Raw genomic sequence first — 21287 nt, 5'->3', positions numbered from 1 at the left:
CATTATAGTTATTCAAAAAAACAAAAGGGGGGAGACTCACACACAAATGCACTGCAATAAAAGATCAAGGACTTTGAAAATGCACACTACTTTTTTGAGAATTGGTTTTGGCTTGCAAACCAACTTCAAAACGTAATGTATGATTCTACCATGCTGGTTAATAGGGGGTGGGGGGAGTTGCTTCTTCGAACCTCCACATTTTCAAAACACACATGGAGTGGGAGTTAGAAGCACACATGCTGGCCCTGCCCCAAAATCACTATTAAATTGGGCAGAAAGTCTGAAGAGGGAACCCATGTATGTTCCCTCTTCAAGCCTTCCACCCCCCACACATGAAATTATGTAGGGTGAAGCTGGCAGGGACAGCCCCCCCCCCCCCGCTCATTATTTGAATGCATGAAGGCTATTGAAGGTTAGGTTTTCTTTGCCATGGTACAGCTTAATGTGCAAATGAGCCTATGAGGCAAAAAATCTTTGTTTAAAGAAAGAATGGGAACTGAGCTTTTTCAAGAGTCTGCACTGACAACCAGTTCCACACATCATTTTAAGCTCAGAAAACAGAAAAAGGTTAGCATACTTGTATGCAGTTACTAGGTTTCCTGTGTGAAACCCAGAATCATAAATAACTGCCCCTCTGAAATACTGCTTTAAAATATATGTTGGCCATTCTCCATGTGAAGCAAAAAAAACCAAAACCCACCCCAGATAATATTCCTTACAGGCAAGCTAAATCTCCTAACTGCCACTGTAAGGAAGTTGAACACATTGCCAAGGTCATGCTCAATAACTTTTAGTAGCTAAATCTTTTGAGACAAGAATCTTCTCAGAGGCTGTTTTAAACTGCATGACGCCTAGACAAAAATAAACCACATTACAGAAAACAGCCACATTTCTTAGAATTCCAGAGGGAAAGCGTGTTCCAGCCATATATAAATCTTTACATCTGCAAGTAATAACAAAAATCAAGAAACAGTCAAAAAGCTGTCAAAATAAAGATGCTAGCACCTGTTCAGAGTGCAATACAGAGACCTCTGTGGAAATAAGATGACTTGCAAACATTTGTCATTGTCTTTCCATGGCAAAGTGCTAATACATGGTAAGCTTGTGGTATTTTGCATTCAGTATAACACTAAGAACTTTGGGTAATGAAAGCACACATTTGAACTAGAGAGAGCACAAGGGAAAGAATTAACTACTGAGCAAATACAGAAATTTCAAAATCCCAGTGCATCATTTGCAAAACAAAATTAATGGCAGATTAGCCATGCTCATATTCCCTACTATTCCACTAAGAATTAGATCAAAGTTTGAAATCAGGGCTGGAGAAATGGCTCAATAAATTTATATCAGAACCGACAGCACAACTACTGCTCAGTGAGTGTGCAATGCAGCCCCTTCATGTGATGTGGAAAAATAAGCCAGGAAATCTAGTAACTATTAGTTTCTTGCTTCATGAAACCAGGACACTACAGTTAATGTCTTTAGAACAAGTTATGATTTTAAGCAATCTTTGAACCATAGCCTCATATCCTGGCTTGTTCCAAACCTGTTAGCCATAGTTTCCCAGTTCAAACAAAACAGGAAACTATAGTTAATGGAAGATTTTGTAATCTGTTTGCTCACTCAAAGAAGCTGTGCATGGGCACCCGTTCCTAGCTCGGCTGTTGAACTTATCATCTAAACACAGCCATTGTGTCCCTATAGTTTGGATCACAAGTCAACATGAGTCCTATTTAGGCACTTTGTTCCAAACAGGTGAAGGGGACACATGGGGCTACCCCTCCTCATAATGAAATAAATTTGCTGGTCATGTTGTTGTTGTTTAGTCGTTTAATCATGTCCGACTCTTCGTGACCCCATGGACCAGAGCACGCCAGGCACTCCTGATTTCTACTGCCTCCCACAGTTTGGTCAAACTCATGCTGGTAGCTGTGAGAACACTGTCCAACCATCTCGTCCTCTGTCGTCCCCTTCTCCTTGTGCCCTCAATCTTTCCCAACATCAGGGTCTTTTCCAGGGAGTCTTCTCTTCTCATGATGTGGCCAAAGTATTGGAGCCTCAGCTTCAGGATCTGTTGCTGGTCATACCTGGAGCCAAACCTTTATCTGCATTAGTTTGAAGCTTAGGCCAAGAGTGAGTGACTGGCCCAAGATCACCATGTATAGGGTTTTCAACATGAGGACAAGAACCCTGGTTAATCATCCCTAGGCTGAAAATGCTATGTGCATCGAAGGTCATCATGTTTTGACTGGGGACACAGCTATAGCTCATTTGACACATTCAATACTCATGGTACTGAAATCCTGAATCGGCCTACCACTTTAGAAATGACAGCACTCTGTTAACAAGACTTCCTTTTCCTGTGTTCTAAATCACCATTATGCGTTTGAGGGTGGCATGGAGAGAGGTATGTAGAGCTTTGCCATAGTTGTGGAGCTCATAACCACAGCTACAGTGCAACCTGCATGTGCACCCCATAGTAAATGGGAAGCCAAACATTTCGAGGGTCAGCAAACTGGAACAAGTTACAGGTGGTCATCCTCCCAGTGGGCCAGTGTGGTGCAGTGGTCACAGTGCCTGTCTAGGAGCCGGGGGACCAGGGTTCAAATCCCTACTTTGTCATGAAGCTCACTGGGTGACCTTGGGCCATTTGAATGTACACTGTGATCTTTGAGACACAATAGAAAACAAATAGTCTTTGTGTAACTAAGGCCTTAAAAAGCTGGAGTCTGCCTCACATAGTTATGAAGAACTCCTTAAAGAAAAAGGCAGTGTATATACCTTAAGCTTGTTAGACCCCATTGCATTCCCATCAAGCATGATATTCTGTTTCACTGGAAGTGAATTCTATATTCCTAAGTGGGAAAACAGACGATAATGAAGAGGCCCATCTCTGCAATCACGCCTCTCTATTTCTCGCAGTCACAGATATAGTCAATGGGTACATGCAACTGCATTCCCTAACTAACTTGACTAATTTGGCTCCAGCGCCTCTTGTACTCCACAAACTTATCTAATCCCTTCTTGTTTATTTATTATTTCTAACACATATGAATCACTGTCCTGCCACAGGCATTCAAAACAATTTGCGACAAATGCCACCAATAATGTTCCCTAGCAACAAGCTCAGGCTCCACAGGCAACTCACACGTTTCATCTCTTTAAAAAAATAAAAAAATCTTTGACATCGTTCACCCTGTTTGTGCTATTGCTATTTCACACAGTAATGCAGAATAAACCATTCTACCCTATTCACAAATGAACTCCATTCATGATTCTTTTATTCAAGGTGATTGTAGGATTCTGTCATCTACATGAGACTTTATATATGTTCTACTGGGATCAATCAGAGATGTTACTTTCCTACTAATGACATTAGTTTCTTACTAATGAAATCAACTAAGGCTGTCCTCCACCCACATTTGTATTGTGCAAATAATGTATCACACGCTATGCTTGTTGTTACTGTTGTTGTTTTAAATGGTTAAACATAATCACTGCATTTAAACCTGTCCGTTCACTCACTATCCTGGCTTTGTGTGTGCTTTTATGAGAGAAAAGAGGGAGAAGGGATTAAAATACATGGCTGGAAAGCGTTTTTCTATGTCCAAAATAAAGGAACGTGCATAACAATGCAACGAGATCACCGATCTTTAAGAGCAAAAGCAAACTCACTGGTATGGCAATCATTAGTACATCATGGGTAAGCTTGTGGAACAATTAGAGGAAAACACCCTAAGGAGAAGCTCACAGACTACTGAGATAGATTGGATGTAATCATAGAAAAAAGAAGATGTGTGTCTGTACTTGATTGGATGTGATCAGAAGCTTGAAGGGCTTCTAACATAGCAGACAACTGGAAGCCATAGCACCCTAACATCTTTTCTTCAAAATAAAGCTTTCTGGTTTGTTGTACTTGCTGAGCAAGTTCGTACATAATCAGTCTCCAAAGCATTCATGGCTCTTTAGAAGACTATATGAGAATCTTCTATCGACTTTGCTGGTCTATATAACTGCTTCATTAGGTCTTGATGCATGGACCCAGCATCATTAGATTCTGAAGCATGGCTTTAAAAAGTTACCTGCAGTTATCTAATAATAATGATGTGCAGAAATTCCTGGAAGTAATCAGGAATCACATTGCAGAACATCCACATTGTTGGATACTTCCAAAGTGGGGGGGGGGGGGGCGGGGGAGGATGAATCAATCTGCCTATGCCTCTTCCAGTAAGTATAACTATAATTTGGATATAGCCAGTGAGGTCTTGCAAGGGTAGTGCTCCACCTACTGAGAATTTTGCACTGTGCCTCCTTCTTATTTGTGTTGATTGACAAGATAGAGGAAGAGGTCCAGACATAATGCCAATCATCTTTCTTCCAAAGATTCAGCTATGCTATTTTTTATATGCCTGTACCCAGGCTGGGCTGTCATCCAAAAGTGGTACCTGAATGATATTATAAATAAACATAAATGATGCCTTTAGCTAACAATATAATAGCATCTATGAAGGATTCAAAGGAAGTCAGTGGGTGCTTGCTTTAAGTCTGGCTAAGAAAGTGACAAAGACCCAAATATTGATACAAAGGCAGCAAGACTGGTTCAGCTTGTTTCCAGACAACTGTGCAGGACAGATGTTCCCCTTTATTCAATAAATCCAATGACTCTGAATAAATTGAACACCCGGAGTTTTGTTGTTGATAGTGGCATTTCCCCCCTTTTGGGTGGTGCTTATTAATATCATTAGTTCACAAGCAAACAAAAAAGCTTGGCACAATCTGGTACATAATGGCATCTCCTTGCAGCAAGCACGGGCAGCATTCACCAGAAGCTCACTCACTCACTCACTCAAGTATCTTACCTTCGGAGACTGTCTTTCTTCTCATCTCTTCTCAAGCAGCCATCAAGGTGTTTATTTATATGAAGTTCTTGAACAGGAACCCCGCAGACAGGGCACTCCACTGAAACATTTGAAAGCATTCATGTTAACATGGACATTCCTAAAGAATGCTTGCCAACTGAAGAAAACCATCTATTTTCATAAGGGAGGAGGGAAAGCGTTGGTGTTTATGTGCAAAGCAAAATGAGGATTTTGGGGTGGAGGTGCTCCTAATATATGAACACCATTTCGTTACCTGTTCCAAATGGAGCTTACTTCCACAAAAATACAAGTACAGACCTCACCAGCCACTTTCTATATAGAAACATGTCTTTCCTCTAGCAAATTTAGGATATTTAAGATACACAATGGCACCAGCAATGCATCCTCGTCTAGATTTTCCCAAACATGACTGAATTTACCCCAAATGACGCAGCCCAGTGGTCCAGGTCTGCAGAACATTTCCTGCCAGCCTGGAAAAAATGGAAGCTCCGTTCTCCAGCAGAAAATTGAAGTCAAAAGTGCATATTAATTCACATCCTAAAATCCAAAGAATCACTTTCTCTTTAAAGCAGCATCAGAAGGATCCATTTGAAGCAAAGCATCAGAAGACATGGAAAGATCATTCTTCTCTTAATCACCACTTTCCCCTACAACATACACACAACCACTTTGGATTCCAAACCCATATTCTCTGTGTTTGGAATCTTAATATTTCTGCCAATGTGGAACAGGAATGTGGTCCATCACAGGCATGATTCTTAGGTGCAGACTTCAAAGTCCTACTAAAACCTGACCTCAGCATGAGAGGATATTTATTTGTCTCCCAAGGAATTTGGCCCCTTTGAAGGGAATGTTTCCCTCTTCCTCAGAATTATGTTCTCCATCCCATTAGGTCCAGTCGTGGCAGACTCTGGGGTTGCGGTGCTCATCTCGCTTTATTGGCCGAGGGAGCTGGTGTACAGCTTCCGGGTCATGTGGCCAGCATGACTAAGCTGCTTCTGGCGAACCAGAGCAGTGCACGGAAATGCCATTTACCTTCCCGCCAGAGCAGTACCTATTTATCTACTTGCACTTTGATGTGCTTTTGAACTGCTAGGTTGGCAGGAGCAGGGACCGAGCAACGGGAGCTCACCCCGTTGTGGGGATTCGAACCACCGACCTTCTGATCGGCAAGTTCTAGGCTCTGTGGTGTAACCCACAGCGCCACCCACGTCCCTAGCTTTGATAGACCTGACTAAATTTTACCTGTTTTTAACTTGCACTGACAGCTGCAAGTTTTCAGCTGCACCTTATTTTAACCCACAACAACAGTCTAACATTTATAATATAGGGGAACAGAGCTTATGAAGGGTGAGGGGTGTTTTTAAAGAAGGCTAAGCCCACTCTTTTTAAAACTAAGCTGATTCTCCCACTAGCAAGATCTGTGTTTTGTAGAACTATATATGGTGGAGTTTCCTCCTTTTTATCCCTTCTCCAAAATGGAAGCTTTTAGCCTAGTTTACTGTGGCCCCTCCAGCTTCCCCGCAGAGTTAGCGTAGGTATCTACAGGCTTCCTACCCCTAGAATGTAGCTCCTGAGTTATGAGTTCTTTCAGGATCTGGCTCCTAGCATACAATGTTCTTACACTGGATCCTTATTATTCTGAACTGTTTTAATTAAATAAATGTGTGCTACCTACCCTCTCTCTGCATATCTGCTTAACTCCCTTTCTTGTTTTGTCACCTCAGGCTCCCTTTAGCACGTGGAACAGGGCAATGTTGGATTTTATGGCTGGATTTTATTGTCCTACCGCTGGTTTGGCGTTATTGATTTATGGTTTATTGAGTTGCTGTGTCATGCTTTAATTTTGTCTATTTATTTATCTGTGTTATGTCACCTAGAGAACATTTTTATAAGGCAACTTATGCAACGAATTAATTGTATACAGATATTCAGCTCAGCTATATCACTGTAAGTCACAGCTTTAAAAGGTTCAGAGTATGTCTCAGAGACATAAAGGGGGAAGGCAAAATAGAGTAGTACAAAGCCAGAGGACAGAAAATAAAAAATGGAATATAGTACTGCATTTATTTTCCTTATGCTTCAGACAGGGAATGGGAATATTTTACTTATTTACTTGCTGTTTTTATATAAAGCCACCCAAAAGCATTATTCTCTGTGTGGTTTCCAACATAAAATGATAAACACCATTCGAAACACAATATCCTTAAAACACAGTAATTATTCCTATATAATAATTGGAATTATTGCAAATGGAATAATTGGACTGGAATCTGGGAGCAGGCAGTAAAGTTTATTTTTCATGGGCATAGAGACTGGGACGTCACTTACTAATGTAGCATTTCTTGAAATGTTAATTATTAAAATGTGCTCCGATGCTTCTATAAATAACACTGAAAAAAGAGATCAGGAATGCCAAATTCATCTAAGCAATAATGTTTTGTTTCTAGGCCAACTGGGTTCCCACACTGTATTCCAAATAACAAATAAATTAGCAAAGATAATTATATGTGATATAAGGTAGCGTACAAAGGATATCGTTGCATTTCACATTTATGACTCAATTCACAAGACGGAGTTAGAAAGTTTGCACTCTTTCCCCTTTCATATTAAGGCAGCAAAAAAAAAATGCCCATCAAAATATGCAAGAACAACAGTGGTATATCATGAATGTAAAGGCTTTATTACTGGCAATTTAAAAACATAACCTCTGAATTTTCCACTTCTTTTGGAATTAAGGAGGCCTCAACTGCAAAGCACCACTTGACTAGGGATTCTATCAAAGTCCATTTTTAAACCAAAAAATGCTCAATTGAAAAAAACAGCTACAGCACAATCCTTTTAACATTATCACCTGATGGGCATCTTATTGCCTTTTTCTTAAGACCCAAAAAGAAACAGGATGTTACAATGAGCAAGAATTTAAACATAGTAGAAACCATTCTATTACACAACTCTATCTTCTCTTAATATATTTAACATTTTCTGTGTTAATAGGAATACCTTTCCATCAGATGGCTGAGCACTATTTAAACCACATATGTGCTGCATCACACTAGCTGATACTAGCTGATTGTTGCAGAAGGCATAGTTATGGCTCAGTGCACCAGATTCATTTTTTGGGCCACTGTAGCATGATAATTGAACTATAGGCTGGTTTACTATGGTAAACTATACTTAACATTACAAGAATGAATCTAACCTTTCCCCAGGCTTGTTCCTCAAGAATGGCTACAAGAATGAGTTCAGAAACTTCTACTTCTGCTCCAGATTTTTAAGATAAACCATAACTTGCCCTATCATCTCTACCCAGACAAACTGTGGTTACTCTTAACCAAAGTAAGCTGAAATAAGGGAAGTGCAAGCCATAGTTTCTGAAGTTGCCTGGTGGCCACTAACACTAAGATTAACCACAGTTTAGGGTTTCAACAAAATGCTAAACTGTGGTTAATTTTTAAAGGGAATGGACACTTCCAATCTCCTCTTTACCATCACACAACAGGAGAGGAGAGGAAGGAGGGGCGCGCATGAACCCAGCAGGAAGCTAAACCATTAGGATGAGAGATCACTTTGTACACATTTCCATTTAAGGTGCCATAAAGAATGCACAGGGATTGTTTCAGAATCAGAGAGAGAAAGCAGTTTGTGAAACAAACTTAAGAAATGAATATGAACCTTACATTTCACTGGAGTCAATGTTTCAGTAAACTCATGATTGAACCAAAAACTTAAACTCCTTAATAATCCAACCCCAAAAGACCCATCTGAGTGCAGATGAAAAATCAATGTGGAACCTTGGTGCATACAGAAAAAATAACGATAAAACAAAACCAACAACTTACCCTTTGGGATAACTTTTATTGCAGATGTGGAAGGCGTTTCAGGGTTTCTGGTGCCTGCTGCTTCTGTGTGAAGAGTCTCTTGGTCCTCTTGAGAGCCACATGGGATCTCCTCCTGCTCCATTTTGATCTGTTTACTTTCCTTTTCAGATGGGTTTAAGTGCTTTCTACGGGCTGGAATGGTCTCTTTGACTATAAAGGTATCAGCAGATTGCTGTTCTTGTTTTAAAACAAGACCAAACGAGGAACTCAAAATATGGACTTGGTCAGAAGCCTTCTTGGTAAGTACCTTTGGAGAAGAAAGTGCTGCAGGATCTAAGACTGCCTGGAACAGCCGCTGTCTAGGAGTAAACACAGAACTATGTCAGTGTATTACTATGCTATGTATTTTTGTGTTTTTATATTGTAAACCGCCCTGTGATCATCAGATGAAGGGCAGTATAGAAATTTAATAAATATAAAATAATAAATAACAACAACAACAACAACAACTATTTATACCCCGCCCATCTGGCTGGGTTTCCCCAGCCACTCCGGGCGGCTTCCAATGGAAGGTTAAAAATACATTAAAACATCAGTCATTAAAAACCTCCCTAAACAGGGCTGCCTTCAGATGTCTTCTAAATGTCATATAGCTGTTTATTTCTTTGACATCTGATGGGAGGGCGTTCCACAGGGCGGGTGCCACTACCGAGAAGGCCCTCTGTATGGTTCCCTGCAACTTCGCTTCTCGCAGTGAGGGAACTGCCAGAAGGCTCTTGGCACTGGACCTCAGCGTAGGGGCTGAACAATGAAGGTGGAGACGCTCCTTCATGTATACTGGGCCAAGGCCATTTAGGGTTTTAAAGTTCAGCACCAACACATTGAATTGTGCTCGGAAATGTACTGGGAGGCAATGTAGTTTTTTCAAGACTGGTGTTATGTGGTTTCGGCAGCCGTTCCCAGTCACCAGTCTAGATTATTCTGGATTAATTGCAGTTTCGAGGTCACCTTCAAAGGTAGCCCCACGTAGAGCACATTGCAGTATTCCAAGAGGAAGATAACCAGAACATGCGCCACTCTTGTGATGATGATGATGATGATGATGATGAATAATGGTTCCTGGTGACACATATATGTTCATTCCAGCTATGTATCATCATCATCATCATTTTGTTTGTATGCTGCCTTTCCATGGTTGAAACTATGCTCAAGGCATTGCTTCTCGGCCTTTTGGCTAAGATCAAGTGTAGAAACTATGTTCAAGGCTGCTTACAACACAAGATTTAAATAAATACAAACATAACAGAAATCATAATAAATAGAACACATCAAAAAGTACACAATCAAATGGAAACAATTTCCACGTAAATCGTAAGATCTAAAACTAAAGATACAACAATAATATCAATAACAGCAACAGCTCTCTCAACCCCCCCCCCCCCATAAACAATACTCCAGCCCAAGAATCTGTTCAACAGCCTCAGCTTTTGTAGCTGGAGTCAGTCAGCGCACCATTCTCCCAGGCCAGATGGGAAAAAGCCAGCAAGGCAGGGTGCATGTCTTCCATGGGTTCACAGCCAAGATGGTCTCATTTAAAACAACACAGATAAAAATTAAAAACAATTTAAAAGAGGAGCCCTCTCTGCTATGCAGCAGCCGCAGTCCTTGTGAAGTCTGTCAAGCCCCGCCCGAAACCAGGTGGAGAGAGGCAAAGGCAGGGCCCTTCAGGCCCTCAGCAGGCGACTGCATGTATATCACGCAGAAGAACCAAAAAAGCAAAAATGTAACACAAAAAGATGACAAAAATATTGCTTCTGAAGTTATAATACTCATTCTTTTGATAACTTCAATAAGCTAAGTGGTGACATCTAGTGGTTATATATTGGGTGCAACCATACCACATAATTAGACCCAAGAGGCTGGCTATTTATTTATTTATTTATTATTACCCACCCTTCACTAGAAAGTCCTAGGATAGGTCACAACAATGTGAATAATGGAACACCATGGGTTCACTTTAACATCTGGAAACAAGTAGGTTGGCATATTTTAGATTCAGGTAGGTAGCTGCGTTGGTCTGATGCAATCGAAATAAATTTAAAAAATTGTCCAGTAACACCTTAGAGACCAACTAAGTTTGGTCTGGGTATAAGCTTTCGTGTGCATGCACACTTCTTCAGATACACATACAGTGGTACCTCAGGTTACATACGCTTCAGGTTACAGATGCTTCAGGTTAAAGACTCTGTTAACCCAGAAATAGTACCTCGGGTTAAGAACTTTGCTTCAGGATGAGAACAGAAATCACGCAGCAGTGGAATGGTGGCAGCAGGAGGCCCCATTAGCTAAAGTGGTGTCTCAGGTTAAGAACAGTTTCAGGTTAAGAATGGACCTCCAGAACGAATTAAGTTCTTAATCCGAGGTACCACTGTAATTTATATAATTTTAGACTTAGCACAAGTAAAAGAAGAGATGGGCACAGCAGATGTCAAAAACTTAAGAGGATTGGGGAAAGACTCCTACCTCCTGTATTTATCTTTGGAGGTCTGAAAATCACTTTTGGTCACTTCTCAAGATTCCTTAGATGAATCCTAACCCTTGTTTTCACTTTGTGTCAATTTGATCCAATGAGTTTTCAGGGGCAATCACACCACACAATGGCCAAAGGGGGCAGCGGAAGAAAGCAGTCAATCAGTACGCACAGGTTTGCCCAACCGTTTAATGTTTCTCAATCTAAGATGACAAGGCTCCTGGATCAAACTTTGTTCATGTATGCTACAGCTGCCGCGAGAACCCTTCTGGCCCAAAGATGGAAGGTACAAGATATACCAACTATACAGGAGTGGCAGGCGAAGTTAACAGAATATGCAGAACTTGCCAAACTGTCAGGGAGGATCCAGGACCAGGGAGATCAAAGATACCAAAATAACTGGAGTAAATTTATTGACTATTTAAAGAAGAATTGTAAAGAGGTCAAGACACTAGCAGGATTGACATAATACCTCCAATGTATAATAGTACTAATATGAGAATGATGTGTGTGATGGAAAGGGGATAAATATACCAGTTGTGGGGAGGGAGGGGGGTCGCGACTCGGCAGAGTCAAAGGGAATGTATGGTGTTATTACAATTTGTTGGAAAAGAATATGTAAGGAAAACAATAAAAATTCACTTGGAAAAAAAATAAGATGACAAGGCTCCTGGAACTCCCCATAGCAAAAGACCATGCACTTCACATGATAACGAAACAAAGCAGGTAATTAATCAATCATGAACAGCATACATAATTGCTGGAAAACAACAGTGGGAGAGTGCTGTGGTGCCATGCTCTGTTTAGGGGCTCCCCGGACATCTGGCTGGCCACAGTGGGGAACAACAGGCTGGACTATATTGTTCTTTGGTCTGATCCGTTAATCATGCGAATTTATTTTATTGACTGATTGATTGATTGATTGATTGAATATATACCACCCTATACCCGGAGGTCTCAGGGCGGTTCACATAGAAATATCAGAGTATGTAAAATAAATGTAAAAGCAATAACCCAATAATACCCCCCCCCCCAAAAAAGAGCCACATTTTAAAAGGGTATAGGATGTTGATCAGGTCAACCAAAGACCTGGTTAAAAAGGAATATTTTTGCCTGGCGCCTTACATGAATTTCAGTGGGTCTACTCTGAGTAGGACTAGTATTGAACTAATCAGAATAGGAAAGATCTCTACACATCAAAGCAATACTTTCTGTACTGAGAAATGAAAACTGACATAGTACTGGCTGCAGCTCTACATAAATGTCACTCACTAAATAAATAAATAAATAAATAAATAAATAAATTTGCCTGTATAAGCTTGCAAGAAGAACCCCGCCATACCTCTTTTTGATATGTACTGCATAAACCTATTTACAACTCTTATCAAGTAACGGTTCTCCACCAGGACAGTCTGGAATATGGGCACTTTGAAATTGCATTTCACATCTCAATTCCTTGAAAATGTCACCCTGCTAATAAAGCCTGGTCTCTGCTTTCAGGCAGGAAGGCTCTGTTTGTTTGTTTTCATGTGAGCTGAAATTTATTCAAAAAGGTTTGGGTCAGTAGCCTTCAGTCCTAGATGAAGGACAGACATCCCTAAGATTCATATATATTACAAAGCAGCTCAGTAAAACCACTCCAATCCCCCTGTTTCGGGGGGAGGGGGTTTCTCACTGACCTTAACGCCAACTTACCACAATTACCACCAGGTCAGTATTCTACTGAAATAAAATTATATTTATTCACATAAACCCAGAAACTGGGAGGGAAAGAGAAAATAACTTATATGTTTATAATATGATAGAAAATAGAGAAAGATGGAAAGGATTTGCTGAAACAAGTACTAGAAGTGGGATACAAAAAGGGAGGTGTGAGGAAGTTGAGGAAACAAGGGAATGAAGGATAGAGTATGGAAAAGGAGGGATTTTTAAAAATTGTTTTTGTTTTGCTTCATTTATGTGTTTAGTTTAATGGGTTTAGGTTGGGTTTTGTATTGTTTATATATTGTATTGTATTGTTTTTGCTTTTTTCTCTTCTGTTTTTTTTCTTTTTTGTCTTTCTTTTTCTTTCTTCTCCTTTTTTGTAACTTTTAAAAGTAATAAATATTTTTTTTATTAAAAAAAAGAGAGAAAATAACTTATATGGTTTGGATCCAGAAAATTACTAATGTAAGACGTTTCAGTGAAGGTGAACTTGTACCTTTCCTCACCTGGCAGTCTCCTGAAGCCCTCCAAATGCTTCTCACAAAGGTCAGACTACCCTTCTGAATGGGCCACAGTGGTGGGATAAGGGAGCAACTGCTGAAAAGTGAGCTGAGGCCCCGCCAAAATTCTACTATAATATTCCCCCCCCCCATTTTTTGTAGAACTATCAACCAAACAACCACAAAACCCACCTTTGAAAGGAGGAAGGGTAAAGCTACGTCTTTCACAAACCTACCAGAGTAGAAATCCAAAAAAATTCACAGCTGCGCAGTAAAAGTCACATTTTTCAATGATCAATTGAAGTTGGGAACATTTCTTTTAACCTTAAAACACAAACCAGCCGAGCGGTTTCACCATAATTATTTCTTTATTACCTCATAAAATATACAATGGTTCCTCTATAAACTCCATCCCAGGCCTGTGTGTGTTTGAATATTATGGATGCCATTAATCTTCTTAGATAAGAGACGAAACAGAACTATTAATACACAATAGACTGCTTTTAGCAGCGCACACTCTTTCTTCTGAATTTAGAACTTATTTTTATGTTTTATTTACTGGACATTAAAACGTGTCCTGGGTACACAAATGTAAGGAGACTGGGAGATGCATGTTTCTGGGGAAAGTTTACGGCAATTACCGTATTTTTTGCTCTATAAGACTCACTTTTTCCCTCCTAAAAAGTAAGGGGAAATGTGTGTGCGTCTTATGGAGTGAATGCAGGCTGCGCAGCTATCACAGAAGCCAGAACAGCAAGATGGATTGCTGCTTTCATTGCGCAGTGATCCCTCTTGTTGTTCTGGCTTCTGAGATTCAGAATATTTTTTTTCTCGTTTTCCTCCTCCAGAAACTATGGTCTTATGGTCTGGTGCGTTTTATAGAGCGAAAAATACGGTAAATGGCTGATACCAGGCTTTGTACAGAATGAAGATGTCAAAGATACTAGAAGGCCAAGATAGGCCACAAGAAGCCACTACTCTGCTCTGGGTCTACCACATATACCTCGTGAACACTGCAGGAATCAGAGAAGGCGGCAACACTAAAAGTCTCTATGTATAGCTGGTTTACAGCAGAGGAAATGTTCTGCTTTGTTGTGGACTCCAGCTCACATCATCCCGCACCAAAAGCCCAGCTGGCTGGGGCTGATGGGAGTGGTAGTCCACCACATCTGGAGGGAACCACACTGCTCTATAAGAACAAAAAGTAACCTCTCACTGATGATGAATGTATTTGCTGCCAACAACAGACCACGGAGAAATTATGCTACTTCAAAATGGGTTGCTTGTTTTTTTGTAGCTTCTTGCATGAAGTTATCAAGGCAAGAGCCTTCAGACGCTGAAGGTAAAAGAAGTTGTCTTTTATGTTATGAACCACCCGAAGATCAATGGATGAAGGGCGGTATAAAATCTTAATAAATAATAAATACAGTGGAACCTCGGTCACCGAACGTAATCCGTTCCGCAAGACCTTTCGACTTCCGAAACGTTTGACAACCGAGGCACAACTGCCGGTCAGCAAGTTCCATTGAGAAAAATGGAAAAACACACCTCGGAAGCTGTTGTACTTCTGAGGCGCGTTCAAAAATGGAAGCATTCACTTCTGGGTTGTTGGCGTTTGAAAGCCGAAACGTTCAACTTCCAAAGCATTCAGCAATCGAGGTTCCACTGTAGTAATCATCATTCAGTGCTATTTTTATAGAAAAAGAGGTGCAGGGACTCACCATGAACACCTCCTTTATTCTCTATTAATGCCAATGGTGCCCACCTGAAAGGTGCCAGAACTGAGTTCCAGTGGGGGGGGGAAGAGTCCTGATAATCATTAGAACTGTAGAGCTTGAAGGGTTCTCAAAGTCACAGAACCCAACTGCCATCTTCACACACCCAGAGACACACACGAATGCCAGATAAAGGGTCCTCCACAAGTCCCTACAGATCCTATCCCACCACCAGGCTGATGACTCAACTGAGTAATAAAAACTTCCTATCACTAGTCAGCTTCTTCCAGAAGAAACATTCACTCCTGTCAGTTTCCCCCATGCCATGCAAAAAAGAAATAGCAGTACCATTTTCACACGCAGAAACATCAGTGTATAGCACAGTTATTCCCATGACTGCAGTAACTAAGAAGTGCTTTTTCAACTATAGAAAATGTGAGTTGTCTAGAGTCACAGTCACACTATTGTTTCCCCTTGTGATCACACCACTGCAGCTGCTCAGATGTAGGCAACTCTCTGGTGATGTGACTTCAGTCTTAAGAACTTGAAGAAATCACGCTAAGCCCAACCACTAAACATAATGAACAAAAACACGATGAACTCTCTTAGCCCTTTAGTACAGTTTGCTAAACTCAGCACCAGAGTTCAACACTTTGGCAGCTTCTAATGTCTCAAAGGAAGAAGAAAAAGGAAACAAAGACTGTAAAAGAGCAAGAGAGAAACTATTTGTGGTCGCAAAGGACAAAGGACACATAATTAGGACACAAGGACCTAATGTCTTCCTATCTGCCTCAAGATACTGAATCATACCAGCATTTCCATAAATCCAAGTGAGACTTCTTTTTTTAAACTAATTTGTGGTACCCAACATTAAAACTTAGAATATATATTTTTTTTTATAATAATTTTTATTAAGGTTTTCCAAATTAGAACAAATCATAACAAATTAAATCCAATCTATTGCCAATAACTAGGACTTCCCCTCCCTACCCCCTCTTGTATTCCAAATCTTCCAAATAAGCAATTAAATTCAACAAATTCTTATCCCCAAATTACACTCTTCGTCAATAACCCAATTTATCCAAATTCTCATTCCCTAAGATCGATCTATACCCTTCCACGGGTTTCCCCCTTCCAAACATAGTACAGATGAAAATAAGATAAATATAAATAATAATTTTACAGCCTTTGGATTCCAATTTTCCCTCCCCTCTTTCCCCTTTGCGTTTCACTTATCCCTCCACTTCTAATATTTTCCTGGAGTTCCCACATTACACTATGTCCCTCCGGTTCTTTGCCAGTCTTTAATTACGGATGTCCAATCGTAGAAGGAGTCTATCAAATAAGGGCCCATTTCTTCTATCCAGGTTTTTATATCCAGGAGTAAAAACTCCAATTTTATATCCATAAGCTTGTCAAACCTGAATATCCCAAATGTTCCCCCAGTTCTGTCCAGTTCTTGTTGTTTCCTTGTTCTTATCAATCATTCTCCTCCTTTTTATTTCTCTGTTCCCCACAGAAATGTTCTTTTTCCAAAAGTTTCTAGTGTCTCTGCAGAGGTTTGTTATTCATGAAGCAAAGCATTACATCATGTTCCTTTCATTTTCCAACAAATAGTTCCATTGTTTCCTGTAGTGTGTAGACCTCTGTAGACAAAATAGTGTTCCATTCCTGCAGTTTCCCAGGAGATTGAAAGTTCCATTCAACTGTTCACATTTCCTGTGAAAAACACATGCAATGTCCCTCGACTCCTCTAGGTGGATTGCAGTAACAAAGTTCCCTTCCGGAATCACATCCACCAGACCAAGTAGCTTGTTGACCAATATTTAAAACAATTTGTATTCAATTTGTAACAAATATAACCGGCAAAGTCCTCATAACAAAGTCTCTATTTTAATCTTCCTTTTTGACAGCTCTTTGACAGCTGTCAAAACCTCCATCACTTTTCTCCAGGTAGTTTCACAAATCGCTCCAGGGATTCCGGGGGGGGTTGCTTTTAAAGACAATTCCACTTTTCTCCTCCAGCTCAATCTTATAATTTTCCCTCGCGAAGTTGCTAATTCGGCAAGATAAGGTTACACTCGATCTTAGTTATCCAGTCCTTTGTTTTGGCTCTTCTACAATTTAGGGGTAGGCTGACTTCCTTTTTTCCACCTCCCCCGTTCGCTCCGAATTTTAAAAAATTTATCCCCCTTTTTTTTAGTCCATATTCCAATTACTCACGGGTTCTTCTTTAGAGCCGAATTTTCAATAGAAGAAGTCAGCGCTCTCCGCCGGATGGCATGCGGCTGCGCTCGGCAGGGATAGCAGAGGACTCAAAGCACCACGCTTCTCCCCGGCACCCGATCCGTAGCCTTTAAAAAGGCTCCTTCACGAGTCGGGAGGGCGCTAACGGTGCCAGCCGAGTCTCCATGTCCACGGCCTCAATCTGGCCGTGGTTTTTAAGGGTCTCCGCATCGCCGGTGCGGTAGGACCCAGCCCCTGCCAAGCCGGCTCCCTCCGGAGCTCGGAGGGAGCCCGCCATTCGGCGATGGCGCCGACCCGGAAGACTTAGAATATAAAAGTGTGAACAATCCTGAGACTACAGGCTTTTTTGTGGTGTATTAATTGTATATCAGGTTAGCCAAGGACACTGTGCTGAGCATCGATTGATTTCATCTGCATTGGTAAGCTGATAGCCCTTTGGGCCACAGAGGAATAGATTGTTCACCCTCCCTGATTTATAAGATATGTTCAGATCCATTAAGTAAATCAGAAGTAGTTAAGGATTAACAGCCTAGGATCAGAATGGGTAGAGGCAGCACAACTTGTTCTTTGCAATACTGCAAGGAAACAATAAAGGTGCCAGTAAATCTGCCCCTAAGACAATTTAGACAGAAAGCAGAAACTAAAATATTTATGTTGTGGGATTTAAAACAATCATTTCCAGAATATCAATAGTTCTTAAGAAACAGAGGCACCTGGGAATCAAACACTATTTTTTTGATAGATATAGATGCCACATTAAAGTCAAGCTTCTTTTTGCTTCCTGTAATTTGTTCTAAATATGCAATCCATAAATGCAAAAAGAAAGGAGAAGCACGCTTTATGAATATGTACCAAATTTCAGCTTTGCCAGTGGCCTGCGAGTTTCTTAACCATTTTGACATCACTGTAGCCCTACTTGGGTGTTCCACTTACTCGCATGCAAATAAATACGCTAGGGGAAGTGGTGGTGTACTACTGAGCCATGCCCCATTTGCTGTGTCATCGTCATTCCACTAAGAAATGTTCTGTTTTCAAATATATTGAAATTAGGTTGGCTACTTCAAACAGATATTTTAATTTAATTTATTTTTATACACTGGCCTCATCCAAGGATCACAGGGTGGTTTGCAACAACGAATACAAATATGCTTAACATAGTAACAAACAAAAACAGTAACTTCCCATTCCCTGTTTGAAAGGCCACAGATTGTTTAAGCCAAAGGCCTTGGAGAAGAGAAATGTTTTTGCTGGGCACCTAAATAAATGTAACTAAGGAGCCAGATGAGCCTCCCTGTGGAGAGCATTCCACAAAGGGAAGCCACTACATAAAAATCCCATTCTTGTGTTGGTACCCTCCGGATCTCTCATGGAGAGGGCACACAAAAAGGATCTCAGAGGGGGCATATGGGCTGGTACATTTGGGGAGAGGCGGCCCTTGAAGTATTTGAATTGGGCCCAGAAACTAACTGGCAGCCTGTGCACTTGGGCCAATTTTGGCGTTATGTGCTCAAACCGTGTTGCCCTGGTAAGAACCTGGCTGCTGAATTCTCACCAGCTGAGTTTCCGTACTGTCTTCAGAGGCAGCCCCATGTATAATGTATTGTAGCAATCTAACCCAACAAACCAAAGCTGATGAAAGGCACTCCACACCACCAACACCATCTGAGCCTCGAGCGACAACATAGGATCCAGAACTACCTCCAAGCCACATACCCACTCCCCTCAGGAGCAGGCAACCTCCCATTCATCTGGTCTAGGGAGCTGCCTACTAACAGTGTCTTATCTGGCTTGAGCTTCAGTTTCCTGGCTCTCATTCAGTCCATTACCAAGGCAAGCCAACACTCCAGCACATCCACTGCCACACCTGCAGATGTAAAGGAGAAGGGAAGCTGTGTGTCACTTCATGTCAACAGCCCAAGCCATTCAGAGGCTCCAGAGGTCGTCCAGGGCTTTGACAGGAGTGCCAGTTATATCAGCCAGAAAAAACCCAGAGCCATCTTGGCGTCCAGCAGCCTCTGAGGGCGGAGCATCCTAATAGATTCGTTGACTCTGCAGAGGGAAAATGGTGCTGAAAGCCTAAATCTCAACAGAAAGTGATCTGACCAAGACAAGGGACTGATATCAATATCCCCCACTTTCAGATCACCGTACTCCTGCACCGTTGAGAAAGGAAGGTCCAGACTGTGGCCTGCCACATACGTTGGACTGGTGACATGCTGGTACAGCGCCATGATCATCATAGCAGCCACAAAGTCCTGAACCACCCCAGAGCCAGTCACCTCGGCATGGATGTTGAAGTTCTCCCAAACCAGTTGTCTGGGAGTCCTCAACACCACCTCCGAGATGAGCTCTGTCAGCTCAGGCAGGGAGAATGCTGGGCAGCAAGGAGGATAGTAAACCAACAGAATCCCTAATCTGTTCTGATTGCCCAATACCAGGAACACACACTCTAGATCCTCCTTCTTCCCAAATGGACAGAGATCCTAGAAAGGAAGGGAAGGAAAGGGAGAGGGAGAATATGTCTATATTCAAAGTGTTGGTGCTGACCTTTAAAGCCCTAAACGGCCTTGGTCCAGTATATCTGAAGGAGCGTCTCCACCCGCATCGTTCTGCCCAGACACTGAGGTCCAGCACCGAGGGCCTTCTGGCGGTTCCCTCACTGCGAGAAGCGAAGTTACAGGCAGAGGGCCTTTCTGGTAGTGGCGCCCATCCTGTGGAATGCCCTCCCATCAGATGTCAAAGAAATAAACAATTATATGACATTTAGAAGACATCTGAAGGCAGCCCCGTTTAGGGAAGTTTTTAATGACTGATGTTTTAATGTATTTTTAACCTTCTGTTGGAAGCCGCCCAGAGTCGCTGGGGAAACCCAGCCAGATGGGCTGGGTAGAAATAATAAATTTTTCTTATTCTTACCCACAGCAGTTCCCCCTCCCCAACCCTCAAGTCTGTCCTGATGCTGCACCAAATACCAGGTGTGCACAGCTGGATGAGACCAACTCCACCCTGCTCACCCCCTCAGGTCTCAGGGTTACCGACCAGATCGCCCTCCTCATCCACAATCAGATCATAAATGAGGGAGGTCTTATTCAGAGCCAATCTAGCATTCAGCAGCAGCTGCAGACCCAACGGCTGGCTAATACGACAACCACAATACCCCAGGTTGAAGCATCTCATTTATAGTCCTCTTGTACATGATGCCCCCCATAACTGAGTCAGAGCTTGTATGTAAATATAATATACAGTATGTGCTTTATACTTTTCCTTATGGTAGTTTCAATTCAAGATTCCTAGAGTTTACACGAAGACCCTTTGCAGCAGGGGTTGTCAGCCTGGTCCCTACTGTCCACTAGTGGGGGTTTCGGGATTCTAGGTGGGCGGTAGGGGGTTCTACAACACAAGCTGAATCCTCCTTCCATCGAGCACTGGTGGGCGGTAAGGAAATTTTACCATCAAGAAAGATGCATTAGTGGGCGGTATGAATAAAAAGATTGACTACCCTTGCTTTACAGTATTGAAACAAACACTGTACCAACCCCAACCCACCAACCCCCCCCAAAAAAACAAAGCTGGCATCTTCAAGCAATACTTGCAGTCTCCTATGAATAACCAGATAGCAACATTGAAAATTATTTAGCACAATAACAAGTTTCAGCATTGCTTTCCTAAGGAATATACCCAGTGGAAGAAGCAAAGAAGAAGACAATCCAACCATGAAATAGAGAAGAGGTTTCAGTGATACAGCAAGTAAAAAAAAAACCAACATCTTCAGGGAAATGCTTTAATTCCCACAATTTTCATATTTTGTGGCATCTGTCCAATTCATTTAACAGCTGGGTTGCTGCTGCTGCTGTTTTTTTTATTCCTCAAGTTTGAGTAGAGACCACAAG

General features: G+C 41.5%; 1 protein-coding gene across 2 annotated transcripts in view; it reads right to left on the bottom strand.

Moving 5' to 3' along the window:
* RAD18 (RAD18 E3 ubiquitin protein ligase) overlaps window positions 1–21287 on the bottom strand; it is a 104946-nt gene that overhangs the window by 70183 nt on the left and 13476 nt on the right. For both annotated transcript variants that reach the window (XM_083724613.1, XM_083724614.1), the window contains exons 5-6: window positions 8723–9060; window positions 4860–4959 (exon numbers count right to left, since the gene is read on the bottom strand). In XM_083724613.1, coding sequence (XP_083580739.1) covers window positions 4860–4959; window positions 8723–9060 — 438 coding nt within the window. The remainder of the gene's footprint in view (window positions 1–4859; window positions 4960–8722; window positions 9061–21287) is intronic.

Source organism: Podarcis gaigeae, assembly GCF_964106915.1.
Source record: "Podarcis gaigeae genome assembly, chromosome: 2".
In the NCBI taxonomy this organism is placed as follows: Eukaryota; Metazoa; Chordata; class Lepidosauria; order Squamata; family Lacertidae; genus Podarcis; species Podarcis gaigeae.
The sequence above is the reverse complement of the archived record's forward strand: the minus strand, read 5'-3'. Positions and strand labels throughout refer to the sequence as shown.